Genomic DNA, 24,119 nt, shown 5'->3' with positions numbered 1-24,119 from the left:
AACTGAACAGTACTAGTCTTCTTTAAATTTTTTCTCATGGAAGCTGTTCCCTGCCCTTTTTTAATCGTTGTTGAACTTCTCTGCACCTTTTCTAATTCTAATATCTTTTATGAGATGAGTTGACTAGAACTGCACACAGTATTCAATGTGTGGGCATACCATGCATTTATATAGTGGCTTTTTTATTTACTGTCATGTCTATCCCTTTCCTAATGGTTCCTAACATTGTTAGCTTTTGTGACTGCTACTGCACACTTGAGTGGATGTTTTCAGGGAACTATCGCATGATATCCAAGATCTTTTTTGAGTGGTAAGTGCTAAGTTAGACTGCATTTTTGTATATATAGTTGGGATTATTGTATTTATCAACACTGAATTTCATCTGCTGTTTTGTGGGAGCCCTTTAACTTTTTGTATTCTGCTTTTGACTTGACTATCTTGAGTATCATGTAAACTTTGCCACCTTACTGTTTACTCCCTTTTCCAGATCATTTATGAATATGCTGAACAGTATAGATCCTTTAGGACCCTGCTATTTACTTCTTTCCATTGTGAAAACTGTTGGTTTTACTCCTGCCCTTTGTTCCCTAGCTATCCTCTCCAATTACTGATCCATAAGGACCTCTATTCCATGACTACTTGATATTGCTTTAGAGCCTTTGAGGTGGGACCTCACTGAAAGTCCAAGTACACTGGATTACCCTTATCCACATGCTTGTTGAGACCCTCAAAGAATTCTAATGGGTGAGGCATGATTTCCTTTTACAATAGTCATGTTGACTCTTCCCAACATACTTATCTTAAATATTTAATTTGGACAGGATTTAAAGCATTTTCTATTCCATCACCATGCTGTGAGTTTAATTTCAGTGTACAGACTTGTACCTCACTTTAGGTTGTATGGACTTCAGGTTTTTCTCCCATGCTCCATTTTCCCCCAATCCCTTGGTGAGGGCGTGGAAGAGCTCAGTTAAAGTAGGTTTTTGCATCTTACTCTGATGACAGATTTGCACCATCCCGATCTTGGTGAACACAGTAGCATGTTGTGAAAGTCTTCAAATAAGACAGACCTAGAGTAAGAGTGTAGTCCAAGTATACTTATCCATAGCTACAGCTTTTAGTGCACTTCAAGTGTATCCCATTCCACAGGTAACTGATATTTTATTCAAGTTACTTTCCTGTTACCACAGCAAGAGGGGGGTTGATTTTTTAAAAATTAGTTTATTGGAGTACAACAGTGAAATGCTGTAGCTTTTGCTAGTACAATATTTATGGAGAGAAATACAAGTTATAATACTCTTCTGTATTCCAAGCTTAAAGACTTTTACTTGATCTAGATTTACTACTTATCAATTTTAGTTTTGTTGTAGTTTCCTAAACTATGAAACACATGCAACTGTGCTGAACCTAAGAGTTTTTTTTTTAAATGTATGAAGTTATGCAGAGAACACTTCACCCCTTAATGCCTTTATCTTTATAATTATAAATTAAGTCTTTAGGATCCCATGCTATGAAGACCTTACTCAGGCAGGTATTTCAAAAATGTCGGGCTGCTTAGATATGTAACTTGGCTGTCCTCAGTAAACTCAAAGCAAGATGTCAAGTGGGCGAAATAGTTTGACTGGAAGTAATAGTGCCAACACTACCCCACACTGTTATGGTCTAACAACAGTAAAGCGGATGCATCCGATGAAGTGAGCTGTAGCTCACGAAAGCTTATGCTCAAATAAATTTTAGTCTCTAAGGTGCCACAAGTACTCCTTTTCTTTTTACTTTATGGTTGTACAGTAGAATCTCAGTTACGAACATCTTGGGAATAGAGGTTGTTCGTAACTCTGAAATGTTCATAACTTTAAACAAAACGTTATGGTGGTTCTTTCAAAAGTTTACAACTGAACATTGACTTAATACAGGTTTGAAACGTCATTATGCAGAAGAAAAAAAATGCTACTTTTAACCATTTTAATTTAAATTAGAAGCACAGGTTTCCTTACTTCAAATCTTTTTTAAAAACTTTCCCTCTTTATTTTAGTAGTTTGTTGTTTAACACACTACTGTACTTTTTTTCTTCTTCCCATCTCTGCTGCTGCCTGATTGTGTACTTGCAGTTCCAAATGAGGTGTGTAGTTGACCAGTCAGTTTGTAACTGAGCTTCTACTGTACATACATTTTTTCTGAAGGTAATCTTATGGCCTGAGCACCTTTCTGTCTAGCCACCTCAGTCATGAATAAACTTATTCTCAGCACCTCAAACGTAGGGATGTACTACATCCATTTTACAGATGGTGAACGGAGGCACAAAGAAGCAGATCTAAGGCTTACACCTGTGCCTTAGCCACATATCTATCCTTTCCCTTCTTATGGGCTCGAATAGTTATCTAGTTGTTCATTTCTATACTTTCATATTTTTCTTTGTTGAACTACCATCAAAGTTGCTAAGTTTTTGGTGGGTTTCTTTAAAATACAGGAACTTAAGGTTTGCCACATTTTCTGCATTGTAGAACTTAGGTCCCCACATACTCCCTTATCTCTCCCTTTGCTATAGCTATATATGGGTGTCAAGCACTCCACACAAGACTGCTGCTTCTGTACTGTGGAGTGCTTGACACCCATTAGATCCCAGCAATCCCTTCCTCTCCTTGCCCTGAAGAGCTCTGGAGTTCTGTGTATTTCCCTCTTTACTGCTCCTTAGCCCTCCAGTGTCTCAATGAAGGGATGTGAATACAGGGCTATATAAAAAGAAACATCATTCTAAGCTTACCTATGAAGAGATTCTTGCATTAATAATGCATCTTTAGAAACTGTGGAAATCACAAATCAGAAGAAGTTAAATACTGATTAAGTAGCACAGAACTGGAATGTAAGTCAGACAATACCCAATGAAAACTTCACCCTGACGGGTGAGATCTTGGTTTCAAAAACTTGCAAAGGGGTTTCAAGTTTTAAACTACTCAGCACAGTCATTTTGAACCAGTGAGGGTCACTTCTGTAATTGATGGGAAAAAATGCACTGTAGCTCTGTTCTGCTGCCTTATAACTAGTGTCCGATTCAGCTTCCTCATAGCTCCTTTTGTGTGGATCTCCCTTCCCACGGCTCCTATTGCATTAAGTTTCAGTGAATTTAGTGTCCAAAGCCATGGTTCCTTCCCGGTCCCTCCAAAAAGTAGATAGCACCAAATATTCCATCCTGTTCAGTTAAGAGTCTAAATAGACTTAATGCCCTTACTCATTCTGAGCTCTAAACTCTGAAACAGTCAGGATCGTACTGAGTTGTAATGAAGTAAAACAGTTCCTTAATGACCGAACATCACTCTACTTTGCAAGGGCTTTACTCAAAGCTATGTATTTAGAAAAATATTACAGAAGCATCTTTGGACTCTCACAGTTCAAATAAAGCAATATCACAGACTGCAGAATTAAGCACATTGCCAAATAACTAGAACAGCTGCAATATTTACCAAACTTTCTAACTTAATCATGTTTAGCACAATTGCAATAGTCACTTGGCTTTTGCAAACATCTTTCTAAAAGCAAGATTGACTTAAAATGCCTACAATTACTCATACCTGATTAGATTTCGGGACACATTTCTGAAGGCAGTAAGAGAAGGACAATATAAAAATATACTTATGAAAGTAAATTATAGCATAAGACCACATTAAAACACTTTTTACAAGAAGAGCTAGAGTGATGCTCCAGTGTTTGGGTTTCTTGATGAAGCACACCACACTTGGTGCCAACAAAAGAAAATATCCAGCAAACTCTGCATCACAAACCACTAGGATTTCTCAGTGTCAGTCTGCATTTGATGCCCCAGATCTCCTGGTTCTTTTTGCTACCAACAGTTGGCCGTGCAATGGTTGTAAAATGTGAACAATTGATCTTTATGTGGGGAAGTGTTTCTTTTAGGAGCTGTAGGGAATTGTCAGTCACTATTCCAAAAGCTTGAAGAGTCTTTAATGTGGGAAGTTCACCAAGCTCACTAGAAGGAGAGAAACAAAACAAGCAGATCAATGAGCTGCAAAAATGGCTTAAACCTTTTACCCAAACTGCATGCTATTTTTTTCATGAAAGTCTGGAAAATAGTTTTTGGATAAATGTTTGCTCCTATCTAAAAAATCTGATTTTAAATATACTTAATTGAAACTTTATGCTCTATTCTGGTCATTCAGTAAGAAGTTCAATTGCCAAGCCAGCCTGAATAGAGAAATAGGAATTTAAATGCAGTGAAATGTAAGTAACTTTATTCATAACTAATGAGCCTCACACATGCTAGGTTATTGCAGGACATGGTTGGTTTGTTTATTTAGTGTCTGCAATAGCAACAGACTATTAAAATCAACATTCAGAATAAGTGGAGCAAATTGTGCCCAGATGGTAAATCCTACACATCAGTCGTCTCCTTAGAAATACTTTTAATAATCTTAGCTAATTACCTATTCTTCACTGTATGGAATATTCTATCATCATCAATGGTGTGCTAAGTCCTTTACAAGCGAGAACAGAGGTAGACAAGAATCAAAATGCTCAGGGTGGAGAGGGTAAGGAGCTTAACCCTGATAACACAGGGCAAGAAATAACCAGTGAACAGACTCTGGAGTGGCCAAGGTTTGTGACTTTTGTGGTGGCGTTTTGAATGGATTGAAGGGTTATGGTAACAGGCCAGATAAGGTGGTAGTGGCAGTAACCGGGCTGAGATTACAGTCTGGACAAGGAATCAGCAGAATGGAATTTGTGGTGATGTTTGAACTGGTCATACAGACCAAGTTCCTTGTGTTTGTCCAGCTATCATTTAAATGTGTATTTGCAAGTACAGTCAGGGACAGATGGATTCATCAGAAGGAACAAACACTACAGAGCTATCCCATAGCCGCATCACTATTCCAGTGTTAAAGGTCTTCCAATTCCTATTTTAACAGTCTAGGTTTAGGAATCAATATAGTTCCGTTGCAAGTTCTTTTTTTAAACTCTGACAAACAATTTTATTGTACATAAATTGTTTCAACGAGTTTTATACTATCATTAAAGTAACAGATTTGGATTTCTTATGCATCCAACCATTTAATGCTTTGTTTTACTAAATATTGTTTTTCACAATTTTTTGTGGAGCCTAGGTAAGGGAATCTATCTTGTTTAGAAAATAGAAATGGCTTAATGAATCATTTCCTTAAGGATATTATACTTCAACAGCCCCTTCATAGACATCAGAGGCTGCAGTACCTCTGTACTACTGAGCAAATTATCGGAGTTTTAAAATTCTTTCAGAGCAGCTACCTAATATCCCTTTAAAGAGTATGTAAATATTTACAGAGCTATTAGTCTGTGATAAGCTTTCACATACTTACTCCCTTCTCGCTACTACTGAGAAAAGTGACTAACATTGACATAGCTGACCCAGTAACAAACAAGGAGTAAAGTGACAGGTTTCAGAGTAGCAGCCGTTAGTCTCTAAGGTGCCACAAGTACTCCTTTTCTTTTTGAAAGAGTAAAAGATTTCACCAGTCATCCTTAAGTCTCTCCATTACACATAAGTACTGAAGGAATCTCAGATCAGTGTAATGTTATGTTCAAAAGTTCTTTGCACTTCTATAACATCTTCCACCAGAGAATATCAATACGTCTTTGGAGGAGATTTTTAAATGACAGGCACCTAACTCCTACTGAAAGTCAATAAGAGTAAGATGCCAAACTGCACTTGGCACCTTTATAAACTGCTCCATTTGCTAAAAATCCTCATGGACCACCATGAGACAGATGTTCCCATTTTACAGACGGGGAAGTACAACTAATTGATTTGCCCGAGGTCACACAGCAAAGCTGTGCTAGCCTACACAGATTCTGACTTAAAATGGAGTTTTAACATAGCATAACTTCCTTTGATATTTATTAAGAACACCAATGTGGCACATCATATATTTGAACTAAAACCCAAAATGTTAGAGTTAAAGAGCAACAAGAGGGAAAAACAAGAAGTTTCACCTGTCATTAACTTTAAACTTTAGGGGCAGATCCTCAGCAGGTGTAAATGGAACTAGCATAATTCCACTGATGTCAGAACCATGCTGATTTATAGGAGCTGAGGATCTGGCCCTCTTTCTTTGTTTTTGGTCAGTTTGACACAACCATAATTTTGTATTAGTTTTTTGTTTAAGTTAAAAGATGTTCAGGTTGCAAAATCAAGCACTCAAAAGTTAGGAAATGCCAAAGTTAAGGTTGCCTGTGCAACTTTAATTCATGCATTGACAGTCTTTAATTAGATGACTGCATACTACTATTCTCCACGACACTTGCCCCGTTCAGTTCACAGGATGGTCCTGGTGTGAGGGATGAATCAGGGCTGAGTAGTGAATGAGGCTGTGGCTTCAGAAGTTTTTGAAGGTGTGTAGCAAATGAGGAAGGGTATTGCAAGAAGAGAAAAGATGGTCTCGTGGTTAAGGCAGTTGAATGCTGCCCTGGAGAACTGGATTCTATCTCTGCCTCTGCAACAGAGTTACTATGAGATGCTGAGTAAGTCACTTAAACCAAACTTTTCACAGGTGGCCACCGGTGTGTCATTTTCTAAGTGCCCAATGTGAGACTGTTGTCTGCTTTGCAAAAATGCTATGTACTCACAACTGTAACCAAGTCAATGAGAGCTGTAATTTGACCATGACTGTATATGACTGTAAAAAGATATATAATGCTAACTACTCTGAAGAAAAAATAATAATCAGGTCTTAGGTGTCTCAAATCCAACACGCATTAGTGGACACTTCTGACCTTAATTTTTTGGGGACAGATTTTTAAAGATATTTAGGTGCCCAGTTAAATTTTCAATGAGTGTTCGACAGCTAAATATCTTTAAATCTGTCTCTCTATGCCTGAGTTGTCCATCTGTAAAATGGGGATAATACCCTCAGATCTCAGAGGTTTTGTGCAAATCAATTCATTAACGTTTGTGAAGCATTCAGATACTGTAGTAATGAACATCATAGAAAAGCCTATAAGGAAATGAATTTTATATTCAGAGTCTTTTTGAATGGTGTGCAATAAGTAAGGCATAGAGCCACAGCAAGAAAAAAACAAAATAGTGATTAGTTGCTCAGAGTATCATCCAGGCTGTGCACTCAATGAGGCAGGGGTCCCCTGGAAAAGATAGTACATGTAATTAGATTCTATCAATGCATATACACACAAGGGAGGCAAATTAAGGTTATATAGGCAACCTTAATTTGGGCAATTCCTAACTGAGTTTTTTTTTTTAACTTTGAACCTTAATATTCTTTTTAACTTCCTCAGTATAAAAGGTGAACTTGGAAGAAAAACAACACCCAGGAACTCCATTAAGTGGAATCATATTTACACTCGCATGGTGCAATCAGCAGAGCTGGAACCTTTAGATCCACAGCACAGACCTATGCCACTTGAGCTAATGGATTCACTGATAGCAGGTTGTCATGTGCATGCACCAGCACTAGAGGGAAATGAGACAGACACTTCACCAGTGGGTTCATAGATTTTTGCTGATGCCAGAGGAGACCCAGTAATCATCGGCTCCATCCTGCCTTTTAGTCCCAGCCTTCCTCTTCTGTTTTTAAAGACATTATTTGCAGTTCAGGATCTTGAACAGTTTTTATTAAGTATTTCTGATCACCTTTTAATTCAGTTTTAATAGTAAAGAACTATAATGGGTGTAAGACATTACTCACAGTAAGTCAGCAGGAGATATCTGATAACATCTACTAAGAGACAAATGCTGCAGGTAGATGAGCTGATGAAAATATTGAAAACATTCAGGCTTCAACATTGCACTGTCACTGTAATAAAGGGGACATATAAGAGTAGGATTAAAAACGTTCCTTTTCAAGAACACAAAGCTTAGAAGCAAAGTTTCAAGTGTTTCTGAAATTCGGAGAGAAAAGTTTTGCATGCATTAATATTAAACACTTATCTGCCTTCAAAAGCTCTCTTCACCAGCTTATTAACTATTTTCAAATTTAACATGTTTTCTTCCTTATTAGAAATTAATCACCGATTTCCATCATTTTTATTTTTTGGAGGAGGGAAAATAGTAGCTTGTTTTGCAGGAAGCTGTTTTGGCACAGGAACTTAGGTCACAAAAGGAAATTGCTCTACATGTCAAGCGTTCTAAGCAGTGTTTAGTTGATATGGCAAAAATCAACTTATACTTTGACATTTTATAATCATGTTACAAATGCATGACAGGCAAGAGAGTCAGCGACAGCAGATGTGGTTTATTACTCCTGAGGGATTCTGCACCAAAAAAATAAAAATTCTGCACACATTTTAAATGTTTTACAAAATTCTCTATATTTTAGTGGTTAACTAGATGTGCAGGCTCCAGCATGGCAGGGGGGAGCACAGGTCCCTAGCTGCACGGAGGTGGGAGATCACCCTGCAGTCCCACCCGGACATGGAGTCAACCGTAAGGCTGCACCCGACCCTGACACACCCCAAGGCCCTGTCTGTCCATGTCAGGCACACCAAGATAGCGAGAGGGACAGAGTCTCACACGCACATCCAGTCCTGGCCTCTGATCCAGGTGTGGGGCAAGTAGGCTCAGCTCAGCAGGATCCAAGTGTGGAAGGGCTTAGTGTGGGTATGCGGGGTGAGAAGGTTCTGTGTGAAGCAATCTCAATGCAGGTGGCTCAGTGGAGGATCCGGGCATGGGGGGGGGGAGTGGGGAGGGAGCTGGATGCACAGGAGCTTGTTGGGGGGTTCTGGGTACAGGGGCAATGGGACTCTGCAGGAGGTCCAGGTGAAAGATGAGGGCTCGGGGGGCGGGGGGGGGGGAGGGGGTGAAGCGACTGGGTGCTCAGTGGGGTCCAGGTGCTGGGGGAAGTGGGGTTTGGTGGGGTGGAGATCTGTGTGAAGCTGGTTGGGGAATCAGTGAAGTAGGGGTCGCTGGGCCTGCTTAACTGGGGAGCCTGAGCTGCTGCCGAGGGGATACCACAAGCTTGGCTCCCGCTTACCACCTGAGATGCCCCTCCCCACTGCTCTGTGCCCTTCCCCATCCCACCCCTCTTCCTTCCCTACTGCCTCTTCTCCCTACCCCACCCTCCTTACCCTGCCCCACCGCGGGTCTTCACTATTGTACAGAAAACAGGATGGGTCCCAGCCCGCAGAAGGGGAGCCTGACCAGCACTAGGACCATGGAGGTGGGGTCTAGCTGCAGCAGCAGTAGAGCAGAGCAGCACTCTCCTTCAGCTGGGCAGCTCTGTGCTCTCAGCCATTGGGGGCCAGTGGCATATGACACTGTGTGCCTCCCATGCTTTGCCTCTGTTTGGGGGGCAATGCCCCCCCCAACTACACCCATGGGTGTTCTGACCCCCACGCAGCTTCCCTTTGCTTCCCCGTCATTTTCTGCAGTGGGGACATGAATTCTGCATGCAATGGTGCAGAATTCCCCCGGGGTAAATGAGTTTAGCTTATCCCTTCCAGAAAAATATTTTTTCCTATCTTGGTAACTTGCATATTACCCACAAAGATACTGTCAAGCGGTATACCCCCTGTGACTTACAGTCAGCAGCACTTAAGACACTGAGATCTAATATATAAGGCTACCATTTTCTCATCTGGAAGTTATTGTACCTTAAGTCTATTAACTTCAAGCGTTCATAGCATTTCTCTTGACAGCCACCCCTGGCACACAGCATGCGCCCACAGCACTAAAAGGTTTCTCGGTAGCAGTGCAGCCCCTTGGCAGCTGCCCCAAGTGAGAACAGCCCCGAACCCAAGTAGCACAAAGGCAACTTAAGATACCTTTGCTTCTGCCCCATTCAGGCTGCCACTTCTATCTTGTTGGGGTTCCAGCACAGAATTTGCTCCCTGTGCATCTGGATTTCTGCCAGCAAAAGCTACAGGAACCTATGAGTGAACCTAGCCTAAAGTTTATGGCACAACCGATCAGACAGCTGGAGAGGGCAAAAGGGAAGAGAGAAGGGGGTGCATAACCAATTCTCAAATAAATTCCCCTTTATTAAAACAAGTTTTAGATGTAATCTTGTACTAAATGCTATGTATTCCCTCCCTTTATTATAGAACTTGCTCAATATCAAAGTAAGCAAACTCTACAGTAACATCGCAAACTGGTTTCTGTTTTCACACTCAGAACTCTCAGCCCAAAAGGTGAGTTTCAGAAACTTTGTGAACAATTTCTGTCTCAAGGAATTTTTTTTTTGGGGGGGTAAAAAGTTTGAGCAGAATACCTTCAAAATGTTTGAGCCAGCCACAGTGTATTTGGGGAGGCAAAGAGGAGGTAAGAATCCTTTTATCATTAAGAAAATCCCAGCATATTGTGATAGTCGGTACTACAGTAAACCGGTAACGATGGGCACTGTTTAAGAACCTGATCCGAACAGAACCCAGCTGAAGCCTGAAATTTGGCAAAGAAATAAATCTTCCAAGGAGTGACATCTGTCTACGGTGGGGGGTGGGGGGGCAGGGGAAGAGAAGATCTTGCCTGAAGGTGCTCAGAAACAACAGTGATGAGCTTGGTATGAAAATGTATGTAGATATCTATCACTCACTGGTTCCTCTAGCTTCTGCTAGCACAAACCCACAGATGCACAGGGGGCAGATTCTGTACTGTGGCCCCAGAGAGACAGAAGTTGCAGCCTGAATGGAGTAGGGGCAAAGATTTCTTGATACTGTTTGGATTCAGGGCTGCTGAAGAGTGTGATACACAATTTTTTTACCTTAAATCTAACTGGACGAGATAAGGGCATCTTGTCACCAATGTCTTAATATCTGGAGGCGGGGGGAAAAAAAACATGTATATAAATCAGCCAGGCATTTTTTTCCAGCAATATTACAGCTTCTCCTGACCAGTAAAAGCTACCTTTAAAGTTATATGTGGTTTGAATTATTCACTGCTATGAAAGTTACATGTTTTCTACCAACATGAGTTCTTGACAGAAGGTTGTACTTGTTTAAAGAACACTTGTACTGCACTTGAAACATATACCAAATCTTTTTCACCTACTGATGTTTGGTGCAGACCCTTAAAGGATTTAAATTCTTAGCTTTGTCAAGAAAAAAAATATTTTGTCCACAGAAGAAAAAAAAGTGCCCCTGAAATGCCATTTGCACCATCAATATATAGTAAAAGCTTTTTTAACCGGCATGCTGGGAAAACAGGATGTCAGTAAAGTAAAAATGCTGGGTAACTCAGAGGGAGGGGTTTGGAGTACGGGGCGGGACAGGGGCGTGGGAGGGGTTGTGGGGTACAGGTTCTGGGGGGAGTTGGGGTCCAGAAGGGGGCTTGGAACAGAGGGTTGGGGTGTGAGAGGGGGCTTGGGTGCCAGATGGGGGGAACGCACCTGCAGCAGCTCCCCGTCCCTGCTGCTCCTGGTGGAGGCGCGGCCAGGCAGCTTTGCAAGCAGGCACGCTGCCTCCATCTGCAGGCACTGCCCCCACCCCCCCAGCTTCCATTGGCCATGGTTCCCGGCCAATGAGCTGAGTGCTGTGGAGTCCGTGCTCAGGGACTCGAGGTGGGGACAGAGGAAGCGTGCCTGCAGAGCTGCCAGGCCGCGCCTCTGCCTGCAACAGCAGGAATGGGGAGCGGCTTGTGGGGAGCTGCCGGAGGCAAGCGCTCCCCTCTGCATCAGACGTCCTGAGCCCACTCCCACGACCCATACCCCCAGCCCATCCCATGCCCCCCCCCGGCCCCACACCAACCGCACTATAAACCAGACTTTAAGTGCAGATCAGAAATGCTGGTTTATAGAGCTCGCCAGTTGGTGAAGTGCTAGATAAAAGAGCTTTTACTGTACCAGCCGGAAAAACATTTGAATTTAGTCACTGTTTTCTTAGTAGGAGAAATTTACTAGGTTTACAGGCATTCTGAGGCACTCCAAAGCTCATTCATGCAACTGAAAACCACTACATGACTTCCATCATGTAGAACACACTCATCTTTGTAGTGACTGGGTTTTTTGGATACCTGAAGTTTTTCCTCTGTAAATCGAAGTCTTGTAATTTCTAAGTTCCTTCCTCATGACTCAAAATTATATTGTTTGATTGTCTTTAAGTGTAAGCTCCGTAAAACAGGGACAGTCTTTTCATTATTTATGTGTACAGCACCAAGCCCAGTAGGGCTCGGATTCCTGATTGTGGCGTTTAAGTGCCAATAATAATAATAATAATATAAAAGAAGTGGTTACCAGTGTTTCAGAGCTCATGTACAAAAATTAGCAATAATGCTGGTTAAGTTTCAGGGTTAATGTTTTGTTTTATGAATTGTGCTACATAAAGCACACCTTCATGTAGGCAAAGGCACCATTGCATTTGAAATCAATACTCTGGGTCTGAAGGACCAAGAGGAGATGCAAACAGTTAAACAATCACAGCTACACTTAATTAAGGTTCCACATATCATTCCACTAGACCACCAGTTTTCAGTGGTGCTATTTACCTGGTATCTGTAGATTTTGTCTGTATCCGCTAAAATTTAGTTGAGTTACATTTGTAGGAATGTGGTTGACTGCTGCTTTAATGTGATCAGCTGTGAAGTCACACCAGGACAAGTTCAACTCTTCCAATCTATGCACAAATAAAAATACATCCATTTGGAAGCATTGCAGAAACATAGGTTTGGCCTTAAAAGCATCCACATACTATTCAAATACCAAAAAAATCAAACTGTACATGAGATAAGATATATACCCTCAAGTTTCTTCATTAATGACACCAAATTTTAAGAGATCAGATTAAATAGATGGCATAGAGAAATTATAAGGGGATAAAGAGCATCTTGGTTACCAAAATGCATCAAGCCAACAATGGCAAAGTAATCATCATTTGTTGTTGCTGTGAAGTGGGGTATCTGCCATAGTCTGGTTCCTAATGGATAGGACTCCACCTTTAAAGAAGAAAAACACAGCTGTTTGCTCCTTAATCTATCCATTATTAACTGGCCACCGGATTTAGTTTGTGTGTATTTTTTATAATGTATAGAAATATCATACATGTTTTGAGTGCAACCCTCTTCAACCCTTCACAAATTGCTTGTGTTGTCGGTAGCTACTGGTAGGTGCTCTGCTCTGGTTCGATGATAACAGTCAGCTGCTCACCCCACGTGTTCCCGCTGTGTGCTGCCCCAGCTCTGCGCAGATAGCTGACACAGCAGACCCCGAGAGAACCCCCAAAGACCACAGACTCTAGTAAGGCACGAAGGCACCCGGCCAGGTTTATTGTCAAACGAAGCACAGTAATAGTTTCCTATAGACTCTACAGGACATACTACGAATATGTGCCCCCTGGCAATGGACACAGCTCAGTCAGTGGCGGGACACTCCACTGCCTCCTAGGCTGGACAAAGATATGCGCTCCAGGACCTATTTTTATACAGCTGCAGAATAGATTACTCATCCCTACTGATGTACTGAGATACAGCCCCTTGACTCATTAGGGTGCTGTCTCCCCCTTTGATCAAGTTGGTTCAAACGAACAGATCTGTCCATCATGCTGTCCTTTTGACCCTGTCTTTGGGATGCACCTGGCTGTTCCTTGTTATCTCTGTGAAGTGTCCTGGTATCGGGATGTCTAGGTGCCCAGCTTTGCAATGCCTGGAAGTACTTTGGTTCAGGCTTTAGGCCTCATACCAGGCCTCTGATACAAGGGTTTATGTTTTAGGGACTCTTACTACAGCTTGTCGTAGATTGTAAGCTCCTTGGGGCAGGGACTGTGTACTCCTTCGTGTGGACAATGTGTAGTACATTGTGGGTGCTACCAGATTACAAATAAATAACCACTACTGCTGAATTTTTTTTGGTTGTCTCAACATAGGTCAAAGAAACAAGTCACCCTCTCATCATTACAGGTTCCTCAAAAACAGGGTTAAAGCATGTTGGCGAGGCAAAGAAACGTGCACTGCTGAGTGACAGGATGTATCAACCCTGCACGGGGCCAACGGGGGCTGACCAATCATTGTGGGCCCAGGAAATGACACCCCCGCACTCCTACTGCACATGGTCCAGGTGGAGGGGACAGATAAAAGGAGGCCGCTCAGCTCAGTCGGTGCTGGTGGAAGAGGAGGAAGGATGTGTGCTGCAGGCTCCTGGAGAGGAACCATCAACTCTCCGTGGATCTGGACTATGCTGTGGATGACCAGCTGACTGCAGAGATGCCGAGCTGCTGCCAGCTGAGGAGATGCCCGAAATGGGCTTTATGGTAGGAAGTCACCCAGGGAATCTGTTAGGACAGAGGTGGGCAAACTACGGCCTGCAGGCCACATCCGGTGAACTAGGGTAGGTGTGGGTCCCCCTGCCCCACACTTGCCACTAGATGTGACTACTCGGGTCTCCTGATATAAACTGAGTGTTTGCTCTGCCTCGCCCCAGGGGCTACAGACTGATTGATTGTTCTGCCCCAACAGGGAATCCCGACAACCATGTGACTGGGTGTGTCAACCCCACACTGAGCAAACAGGGACAGCTGCCAATCAACATGCCAAGCCCTCGTGACATGCTGTGTGCCACCAGTTCTGTTACTTACTATCAAAATATACCACCACCTAAAGCAGTGTTTCCTCAACCCGTGGGTCGGGATACCAGAATGTTTCAAAGGGTTGTGTGGCAGCTCCTGTCCCATGGGGCTGGCAGGGCTCACCACCCTGCTCCAGGCACTACAGCCTCTGGGGTCCCAGTGCCACTCAGATTTGGTCCAGCCATCATGATGACGGGAGTCTGAGGAGGCCATATTTGAGCGAGTGGCACTGAAACCCCATGAGCCAGGTCACAACTCTACTCATAGAAATTTGGTCCATTCAGGGGGGTGTGGTTGAACCTGAGTGGTGCTGCAACCCCAGAGGTTGCAATGCCTAGAGCGCAGAGCCAAGCCCAGCCAGACCCACAGCAGCTGTAGGAGCTGCCACCGTGGGGTGAGTGCCAGGCAGGACCCAACCCTCCTCCCCCAGGGTGCGGGATCCAACTTAAGCCACCCTAGCCATAAACATTTACAAATGGGTCCTGAGCCCAAAAAGGTTGAGAACCACTGGCCTTGAGGTCCCAACCAAGATCAGATCCTCATTCTGCTAAGCAGTGCATATACATGTAGTAAACAGCGACAATCTACAACCTAAGTTGATAAGACAAAGAAAATATTATCCCCATTTTACAGACTGCAAAGTGTGGCATAGAGATTAAGGTTTTGTCTACACAATTTGCACTGGTATAACTGAGGAAGTATGTTTAAACCCACATAGTTAAATCAGTACATGTTAAGCTTGCCTTTGCATTAAGCAAAAAGAAAAGGAGTACTTATGGCACCTTAGAGACTAACAAATTTATTTGAGCATAAGCTTTCGTGAGCTACAGCTCACTTCATCGGATGCATGCAGCGGAAAATACAGTGGGGAGTTTTATATACCCAGAGAACAAGAAACAATGGGTGTTAGTGTGTATGGTAACAAGAGTGATCAGGTAAGGTGAGCTATTACCAGCAGGAGAGTGGGGGGCGGACACGACACGACGACGACACACCTTTCGTAGTGATAATCAAGGTGGGCTCCCCACTGTATTTTCCACTGCACGCATCCAATGAAGTGAGCTGTAGCTCACGAAAGCTTGTGCTCAAATAAATTTGTCTGTCTCTAAGGTGCCACAAGTACTCCTTTTCTTTTTCCAGATACAGACTAACACGGCTGCTACTCTGAAACTTTGCATTAAGTAGTTTCTCCAACATTACACATGAACTCTGGATTCATTTTCTGCCACAGATCTCCCAAGTCCCAGTTCAGTGCCTTAACCACAGACCATCCTTCTTCATGTTGGCAGATCACAGAATGTTAGTCTCCACAAGCTGTCAAATTTTTATAACAGTACTACATCAGTTAGAACGACTCTGTATGTTTTTGAAGGATTGTTTTAACATGAAGTGATCTTTTCTACCATCAAAGCTGCACACACTGTGTAAAGGGGGCTCATCAGATATCATTTCACAATTTTTAAAGACACACTTTCACTTTGACAGAGTTTAACTTGTCACTCTTTCAATAAGGAAATCAACTTTGCATGAGGATATTCAAAACAGACATAGTTAAACTCCCTCCCCCACCCCAGATAAATGTACCCATCTTTAAGGGAGATAAGTTTAACAAAAACATGAATTATCTGAATCTTCCGCGGAGGAAAATACCCTATTTAGATGTTCAAGAACACAAATTATAGTTCATAAAAGTTATACACTCATGCCAGGGGGTGCTCAGATGATCATTTCTCCCAGGAATATCAACAGGTACATAAATTAATTCTGTCTTACCCAGAACAGCTGATCAACATCATCATCAATGCTTCTGCAGAAAATTCAGAACATCCAGAGAGATTTAATCGCACCAAACTGGAATTCTGAGCGATGCTTCTGTAAAGACCATAGATGGAGTGTCACAATGCTTTCACATCTCTCCTGGTATTATCAATTTTATGGTTTGTTTTCATAACTAAGTTCCAGGCTCAAGATGGCCTTAATTTAGTAAAGATACATTTGTGCATCTCTGCCTAGTGAGCCCTAGGTTTTCTATTTAACCGTTAAATAGATGTTCTGTAACTGTTTACCTGCTGCATTAGTGTACTTGACAAATCATACACTTGAAAAGGGCTATTATCTCTAGGGTCCTGGCCAAATTCCTATTTGGATATTTACATTCTGCCTAATTGAATATTTCCCTTGCAGTTTTAATGTTCCTCTGCCCCGTTAAACAGCTGCCACGTTTCACCTCAGAAGCGGCTGCATTTCTGTGATGGATAAAGCAATTATCCCATTTGTAAAATAAGCCTCAATCCTGTAAGTAGATGTGCCTATGCAGACCCCTGCACCAAAGTGTGATCTTGCTGAAGTCTGTCCTACTCTAGCTATTTACAAAATGAGGGCCTGCATTTGTAAGTTGTCTGGGGAGCCTTCTACACACAAGAAGGCAAATAAATAAAGTTATTATTGAATATTTCTTGTATTGTATACTTGTGGCCTCATTCCAGCACAGAGGAGGTTAACTTACCCTGTTGGGCTCAACTAAACCAGTCCCTTCTCTCTCTCTCTCGCAGGGGCAAGTAGTACAAGAACAGGGCCCCGCAGCTCAGTTAAGAGTCAGACCAGGGAAGGAGCAAGACGTCCGTCCCACTGTGGCAGGCGATGACCCTCCAGAGCCAGCTTGGAGGGAAGGAAACTGCTACCCCGGAAGACTGAGAAACCCAAAGAGGGAGTGGAGAGCAGGCCGTCTGACAAGGAGAGGGGGAACCAGGCCCCGGTGGCCATGGAGCAGCCCCACCAGATGCTGGTAGGAAGAACCCCAAGGTGTTGGATCATATTAAAGAAGTTCTGTATTAAAATCACAAATGAATTTGATTCCCCATAGTTTAAATTCCAGGATATTACTAATTAAGAGGTCTCTTGGTTTTTGGTACTGTTTCTCTCCCTCTGTGTGAAACTTGCAAGCTGCTAATTGTGTTAGTACATTCTAAGACAGAGTCTGTTCTCAAAGCAATTCTTTGTAACAACAACTACTCACACAGAGAGAGACTCAAAGCAATACTCTAACAGGAACAGCACCCAGAGACTCCCCGCCCTTTTGTTGTATTCATCTCGCTTTGTTAACAATTGTGATTAAAATAGAGACAGAGGATGGATGCTTGCTGTAGATAATAACTGAATGATCAGGGAGGTGCTAGCCTAAGAATCCAGTGTCCATCGGCTGAAGAAGGCGTCAAGTGGAAATAACCAGAGGACCCCCGGAGGGCAGACTGGAATCCACCCAACAGCCTCAAGAATGGGAGAACCAAAGAACAAGATAACATCTGGCAGCACGGAGCCGTCAGGAATGTGCCATCTGCTGATTGATTCAGCAACAGCATGATGAAGCAATTCCCATAGACTGGCACAGAAAGAAATTCCTATAAAAATGGACTCTAGAAAGTGAACTTTGGGGTCTGATTCTGCAAACCAACTTCCAGGAGCATCAGATGAGCATCTGACAAGGCCCTGCTCCCTCCTCATGTCCAGGACACCTGGCCAGTGGCTTGGCATGAGCAACTCTAAGGCTGGTAACTATGATAACAACCTTGCAGAACCTGTGTGTGTATGAATGAATATGAAATTGAATGGAATGTTATAGCTATAACTAACTGCTTACTATGATTCTTTCTGTATTCACAATAAATGTGGCATTTTGCCTTTTCCCCTTTAAGATACTGCTGGTTTTTATTTTATTGGTATAACAAAGGAACCGACACATTGGTCTGTTGTGTTGCTGGGAGGCAAGACAGTGACCCCACGTTCTCCTGGCAACCCCAAGATGGAATCACCTGTTATTTCTAGTGCCCTGGGCTGGGACCTGGTGGAGCAGGGTGGGTCCAGGTTCCCCTGCCCCCGACCCTCCACTTTGGGCTGGAGGAGTGCTAACCCTTAGGTCAGAAGGCCAGAGCCACTAACAGTTGACTTATTCGGCCCTCATTCAGGAGGCCTAAGCTGCTGCTTGCTCAGTTGGAAGCTAGGATGCCCGACAGACTAACCAGGCATAAGTGCTGATGATTCACTGATGCCACCAAAGGAGGTGCCCATGGTCCTGAGATGCAGGAACCTTACACTTTTGAACATGCCCACTCACCTAATTATATCATCAGAAAGCACCAGTCCTTCCAAGCTGAGGTTCTGTAGTCTATCACAACGACAAAGAATAGTATGGAGATCTGCAACACTTATTGTGCAGTTGGATAAGTCCATATGTTTCACTCTAAGAGGTCTAAAGAGGGGAAAGGAGAAAGGCAGACCATAAAAAATGGATTTTAATATTTTTTTAAAATTCAGGTAGCATACTGCATTTGTATACTACAAATGAATGCACAGCTAGCAGAAAACGTATACGCTTTAATGCATGTCTGATCCATCATTGCTACTAAGCTGGTTACCAAAACTGCAAAATTCTATTTACTTTGAGGCATACAAATCTTTAAGACTCATAATATCTCTTTCTATGCTAGAGTTAAATCATATTTCCTTTAACTTTGCAAAGAAATATACTTCAGTGGTCAGTAGTTCTTGGTTCTTAAAAAAAAATTTACTGAATGGTAGTAGACTATACTCCTTAAGATTGTGTTCATCAGTCCTTGAACAATTTTGAATCAAGAAAGAACAGAATGCAGCTCCCCTGATAGTCAGCCCAGTGCCTTATTCCCTGCTCCATGCTGCCTCTATTCCAAAATTTACAGATGCCACAAGTGACAACCAGAGGTGCTAAATCAAAGAGATTGGTTGAAATATATGAAAAACTGAAAGAGAGACTTTGTTCCAGGGCACCAAAAGATGGTGACAGCCTTACCGGTTGTTTTTAAACAATGGTTTCCCAATACAGGATCTTGGACAACGGAATACAGTTACACCCACAGGGAGCAACTGCCCAATCACTCCTGGCAGCAGATTTTTACCAGTCAGATCAAGGGTCTGCCAGAGCGATTCATCAAACCTAGGGAGGAAAGGAGTGTGCTGGTTAGTAAGTAATGAAAGGCCAAAGCAAAGGACACTGTCATCAACAGGTTTTAATATTACAAATGAATGTGCAAAACAAGGAAGTCAACTCAGCAAGGATTTACTTATACAAACATTACTGAGATTTCTCACTGATCTGACAGCAAAGCGCATTCTTATTCCTGAATATGAAGAGCCAAGATACTGCATGAAACTCACTGCGATAGGCTGTAGTCTCCTGCAAGTACTGGAACTCTGTAGGAAAGGGGGCATTATTTGTTTAGTGGGAGGCAAGACTTAGGGAATTTGGGGGAAGATAGGAGCCTGGAATCAATGAATGGAACGGGTGGGTGCATGATGGAAGAGCTCAGACTACACTACATATTGGGGGGAGGGAGTGAAGGAGTGGGCAAGACCCCAGGTCTCATTATTGGGAGGCCTGGAAGAGAACAGAGGCTTTAAATTAGTTAGGGGCACAGCCCAAATGTAAAATTTCCAGATAAGTGTGGTTCTCAAGTGACAGTCTCCATTTAAACATCAGGAATCAAATGAGTCTAGAGTCTCTTAATGCATGTGTAGCCCACTTTCAGTGTAGACAGAATTACACCTGCACATCAAAATGAGAAAAAGACCATTTAACAACCTTTAAAAAGCAACACTGTTCTCAATACCTACAAGTAAAAAGCGATACTCACGCTAGGCATTGCCACCTCTTGCAAATCTGGGAAACTTTTAGCAGGTCAATTAGGGGTAAGTATGCCAAGATCCCTAATAGTAATTCATCTGGTAGTGCATCCCAAGAAATACCTTTAAGAAAACAGTCAACAGGTTTTACATAGATTGGATTCATTTTTGTCCACTGATTAGCCATTTCAACAGTTTTGCCATTAGACAAAAATATTAAAGACAACAGACAAATTCCCTGCCCTACCATCACTACCTTATTCCCTTGTTGATCTAGGGATAGACTAGTCCACTACTTAGGTACTTACATTTCCTTATTGGAAAGGTATTATATTACTACTACTACCACCATCTCATCCAAGATGTTACTAGGTGCTGTGTGCATAGGTGCAAAAAATAGCTGCCAACAGCATTGTCTCACATTTGTCTTCTGAAGCTTGTTTGTCCAACCCATCGTGTTCTGAGAAAGTGTATAAAGAGTTCCATAACCAGAATCTCTTTCTGAAAGCTATTCTGCTCTTGTGCAATTAGCCCTTCTTAAGATTCATGACTCTACCAACTGCAGCCCCTAATGCATATTGAGCTATTGCTCTGCCTAAAATCCAAATATTCTTTTCTTAAGCAAGTACATTTTCAAGGCATTATGTACATCTAGAAAATGCTGTTACTGCTCCAAAGAGGTCTGTGGAACAAGGAATTACCTCCCTAAATGGGATGGGAGACCGTGTACATTTTAGATAGGAACCCCAGCCAGCACTTCCCAGATCACAACTTTATCTGAAAAGAAATATTTGACAAGTTGAGCACAAATGAAATGGGTGACAGTTCAAAAAACAGCCCCTGTAAACTCACCAACATACCATAAAGAAAGTCATAAGCATTAGTAAGTTACTAGATGGTAAGCTCAAACTGAGGTTTTATGAAGGCTATGAGACTATTCATCTCTTGTAATGTTTAGATCAGAGGTCTTCAGATAGATTCAGAAATATCCCTCCAGCAACAGATTATACTATTGGAGTTGATCTCTTTTTTAATCCACCCTCTGTTGGCCAAAACTGCTGTACTACAGATCTGGGAAATGGGCGAAATCTAAAATCCTATTTAATCCTTATTGAAGAAAACAGAATAGAAGAAATGATAGGCTGCATAGTAGCTATCAGTCTCTATGACTCATGGGAAATATTTTCTCCATAGATGATAAAATACTATCCATTCACAGGTCTCCTTTAAGGAAGCAATAGAGTGAACCACTTCCTTACAGTAATGCTCTCTTTAGGGCATGCAGGCTTGTCTAGATGTGGGAGGGGAAAGTCAAACTTGTGGAAGATAAAAAAAGAAAGACTTGAAAGAAACACACACGATTCACTAGATCCAGGGACTAGAGTTTGCTGAGAGAGACCAAACTATGTAAGAAGCAACTAAACTATTAGTGATTTGTAGTACCCAACCTCAGCCACTGTTACAAGCTGACACAAGCTTGGGCTGTTACTCTACCTGACTCTGTCTCTCGGAGCAGCCTAGGCCTGCGTGCAATCACAAAGTCCTTGTCCTTCTCTTTCACTTTCTGTCGTTTCTGAGGAGGATAAAGAGACACTAGCAGCTCCTGAGGGGTGTTCTCGCTGCCCAGCTTCTCTTTCTTAAGGACAGACACTCCCATGCCCGAGAGTAGCTCTGATGTCTTGGTGGGGTCCCACGACCATGTGAAGCTTGTGGAAACATTGCTGTCTGAAGCTGGGATTTCCTGGAGATGTCTCCTGCAGGAACAGCACAAGTTACACCCCAAATGTTGGAAGACAAAATGGCACAGGTGCCTGCACCTACATCCCCTATAGTAAGCAATACAATTCACAGTGAAAATCAATAACACTTTGTATTTCTATAGCATTCAAAAATCCTACAGGGTTTTACAAATGTTCACAACACCTCCAGACCTGGGATACATATAAGGATCAAATTGAACAGATTTATGTGATACTCCGTGGGGGAAATAGTCAGAAACACACGTACTTAATGGAAAGAAGTAAGCTGGGAAGCAGAAATGCTAAAATGGACCCACTTAGGGTGACAAGAGTAAATCAGACTGAATTTGCAGCATGATATGATTGCAAAAAAGAATATTACAATTTTGAACTGTGGCATCACAAAGGGATGGGAATCTAGTCAACAGCAACAAAGCAGAGATTGTGGCTCTGCGGTCAGTTAGAATACTGCACATTATCACAGATAAAACCGTAGGAAGGACAGAGAAGGCAGCAGCAATGATCAGGGGCCATGAGAACTGATTTACATAGAAAGATTAAAAAAGCTAAATATATTTAATTTTGTATTGTTTATTTTGTTGGACAGAAAAAATAAGAAGCAAAGGGGTGAAACTAAGAAGAGGAAATTTCAGTCTGAAAATTAGTACAATCTTCCTAAAATACCTATCATGCTGCAGAATAGTGTGCCAAAGAAACTGGTGGAAATCTAGTTGTTTGGGACTATTACAATGAGACTGCACAAATAACTGGAGGAAAGTCCTGCAATGGCTGGGGTTACAATGAATGATCTAACAGGTCTTCTCCATCTTTCATTGCCAGAATTGCTTCATCCACCTGTGTGAACTCTGTGCAATTTACAATCTAGAGTCAAGTGTGTGACCTGGTGGTTTAAATAAAGAACTGGGAGTCAAGACATTGAATTCTAATACTGCCTCTGAAATGGACATCTGCTTTCAGGCTCTTTTGCTTCAATTCCCTCATGTATAGAATAGTGATAACAGTGATTACTTATCTACCTCACCGGGGAATTAAAGATTATAGTGTTTGTACAGCACTTTGAAATACTGCAGTGAACTAGTTAGTGTGTACATGTACCCTTATCATTTACTGTATAGAATTAGCACTGCTCAAATCTGTGTATCACAGGCCTTGTACTGCTAACAGGGACCCTCAGTTAGCACAAGTGATAGGCGTTTGTTCTCCATTTTTGGTCCTATTATCATAGAGTTCTAAATAGCCATGGGGTGATGCAAAGTGACATCTGTGAAGTCCCAGAAGGCCAAAGACACAACCATCAACAATGAGTATGAACTCAGTTAACCTCAGATGCTTGAAAATATGCTTCATTTATAGAGGGGAATATAATGAACTGGCCAATAACTATATATCTCTGCCCTACACTACAGATAATCAGAACTACAAAATTATGCCCCCACTGCTATCCACTAATGGAGAGTGTTTTGGCTCAAGCAGTAGGGCCTGTGTCTTCGAAGCAGAGGGGATCTAGCCGCACTACCGCTATAAAGTTCCAAATGGCCATAATGTGCAGCACAGTAAAAACTGCAAAATCCTCCGTGAACACTGGTTTGTTACAGGATCACTGTATTTTGGGCAACACTACATACACACACCCCTCCAAGTCACTACCATCCAGGCTACTGGCCCCGCTCAGATTTCCGCCAAAATCACATGGCTACCTGCTATTAATTACCCTTTAGCGGACACACCAAGACATGTATGACTTGTGCTCACCAGGGTAGCCTTGGGGGATGCAGATGCGGTTTCCCATCCCCTGGGTAGAGGTGAGAGGGGCAGAAGGACGTACAATATACTGCAGCCTTAGAGACTTAACACCGCGTGGACAGACAGATAACAAAGCCCAATGCAACACTTTGCACGCACCCCCCCACAACACAGCAGCAGCCTATGCTTTGGGCGGCAACTACCACCACTCGCCCCTTCCCGATGCAATACCCCACGCGGACTCCGGCCAGTTGCCCCCGGCCGCCGCATTACCTGTGCATGGTGGCCTGGCGCAGAAGCATCAGAAGCTGGGAGCCAGGGTCCCCGCACTAACCAGCAGCAGGAGCGACCGTCCCTTCCCGCGCCTCCTCTCTGCGCAGCAGCAGCACCACCGAACTGAGCGCGACCAGCACAACGTTCCATTCCCCAGCGCGCGCTACTCCTAACGGAAGTGAGGCTAGCAGCCGGTGAAAGGGG

The 24,119-nt window shown here is 42.7% G+C and overlaps 1 protein-coding gene and 1 long non-coding RNA gene across 6 annotated transcripts; one reads left to right on the top strand and one right to left on the bottom strand.

Annotated features, from left to right (window-relative positions):
* Positions 1 to 316: 316 nt before the first annotated feature.
* On the top strand, positions 317 to 17,405 carry LOC119566635. 2 transcript variants are annotated; one of them, XR_006291327.1, is made up of 4 exons: positions 327 to 744; positions 10,042 to 10,128; positions 13,789 to 16,407; positions 17,040 to 17,405. It is a non-coding gene; the product is annotated as an uncharacterized LOC119566635 (long non-coding RNA). The 2 variants fall into 2 exon arrangements; XR_006291326.1 differs by lacking the exons at positions 10,042 to 10,128; positions 17,040 to 17,405 and having other exon boundaries at positions 317 to 744; positions 13,789 to 16,060.
* On the bottom strand, positions 1,202 to 24,103 carry SKP2 (S-phase kinase associated protein 2). 4 transcript variants are annotated; one of them, XM_037902648.2, is made up of 10 exons: positions 23,916 to 24,103; positions 21,634 to 21,893; positions 20,151 to 20,262; positions 19,310 to 19,453; positions 18,599 to 18,733; positions 16,261 to 16,359; positions 12,416 to 12,543; positions 10,698 to 10,749; positions 7,689 to 7,796; positions 1,202 to 3,982 (listed from the first exon to the last, which is right to left on the bottom strand). In XM_037902648.2, the coding sequence occupies exons 1-10, from the start codon at positions 23,942 to 23,944 to the stop codon at positions 3,769 to 3,771; spliced, it is 1,281 nt and encodes a 426-aa protein (XP_037758576.1). In that variant the 5' UTR covers positions 23,945 to 24,103; the 3' UTR covers positions 1,202 to 3,768. The 4 variants fall into 4 exon arrangements, with proteins under 4 accessions (XP_037758576.1, XP_043403685.1, XP_037758575.1 ...); XM_043547750.1 differs by having other exon boundaries at positions 1,202 to 7,125; positions 23,916 to 24,100; XM_037902647.2 differs by having other exon boundaries at positions 23,977 to 24,094.
* Positions 24,104 to 24,119: the final 16 nt, after the last annotated feature.

The sequence above is a fragment of the Chelonia mydas genome, chromosome 5 (assembly GCF_015237465.2).
Source record: "Chelonia mydas isolate rCheMyd1 chromosome 5, rCheMyd1.pri.v2, whole genome shotgun sequence".
In the NCBI taxonomy this organism is placed as follows: Eukaryota; Metazoa; Chordata; order Testudines; family Cheloniidae; genus Chelonia; species Chelonia mydas.
The sequence above is the reverse complement of the archived record's forward strand: the minus strand, read 5'-3'. Positions and strand labels throughout refer to the sequence as shown.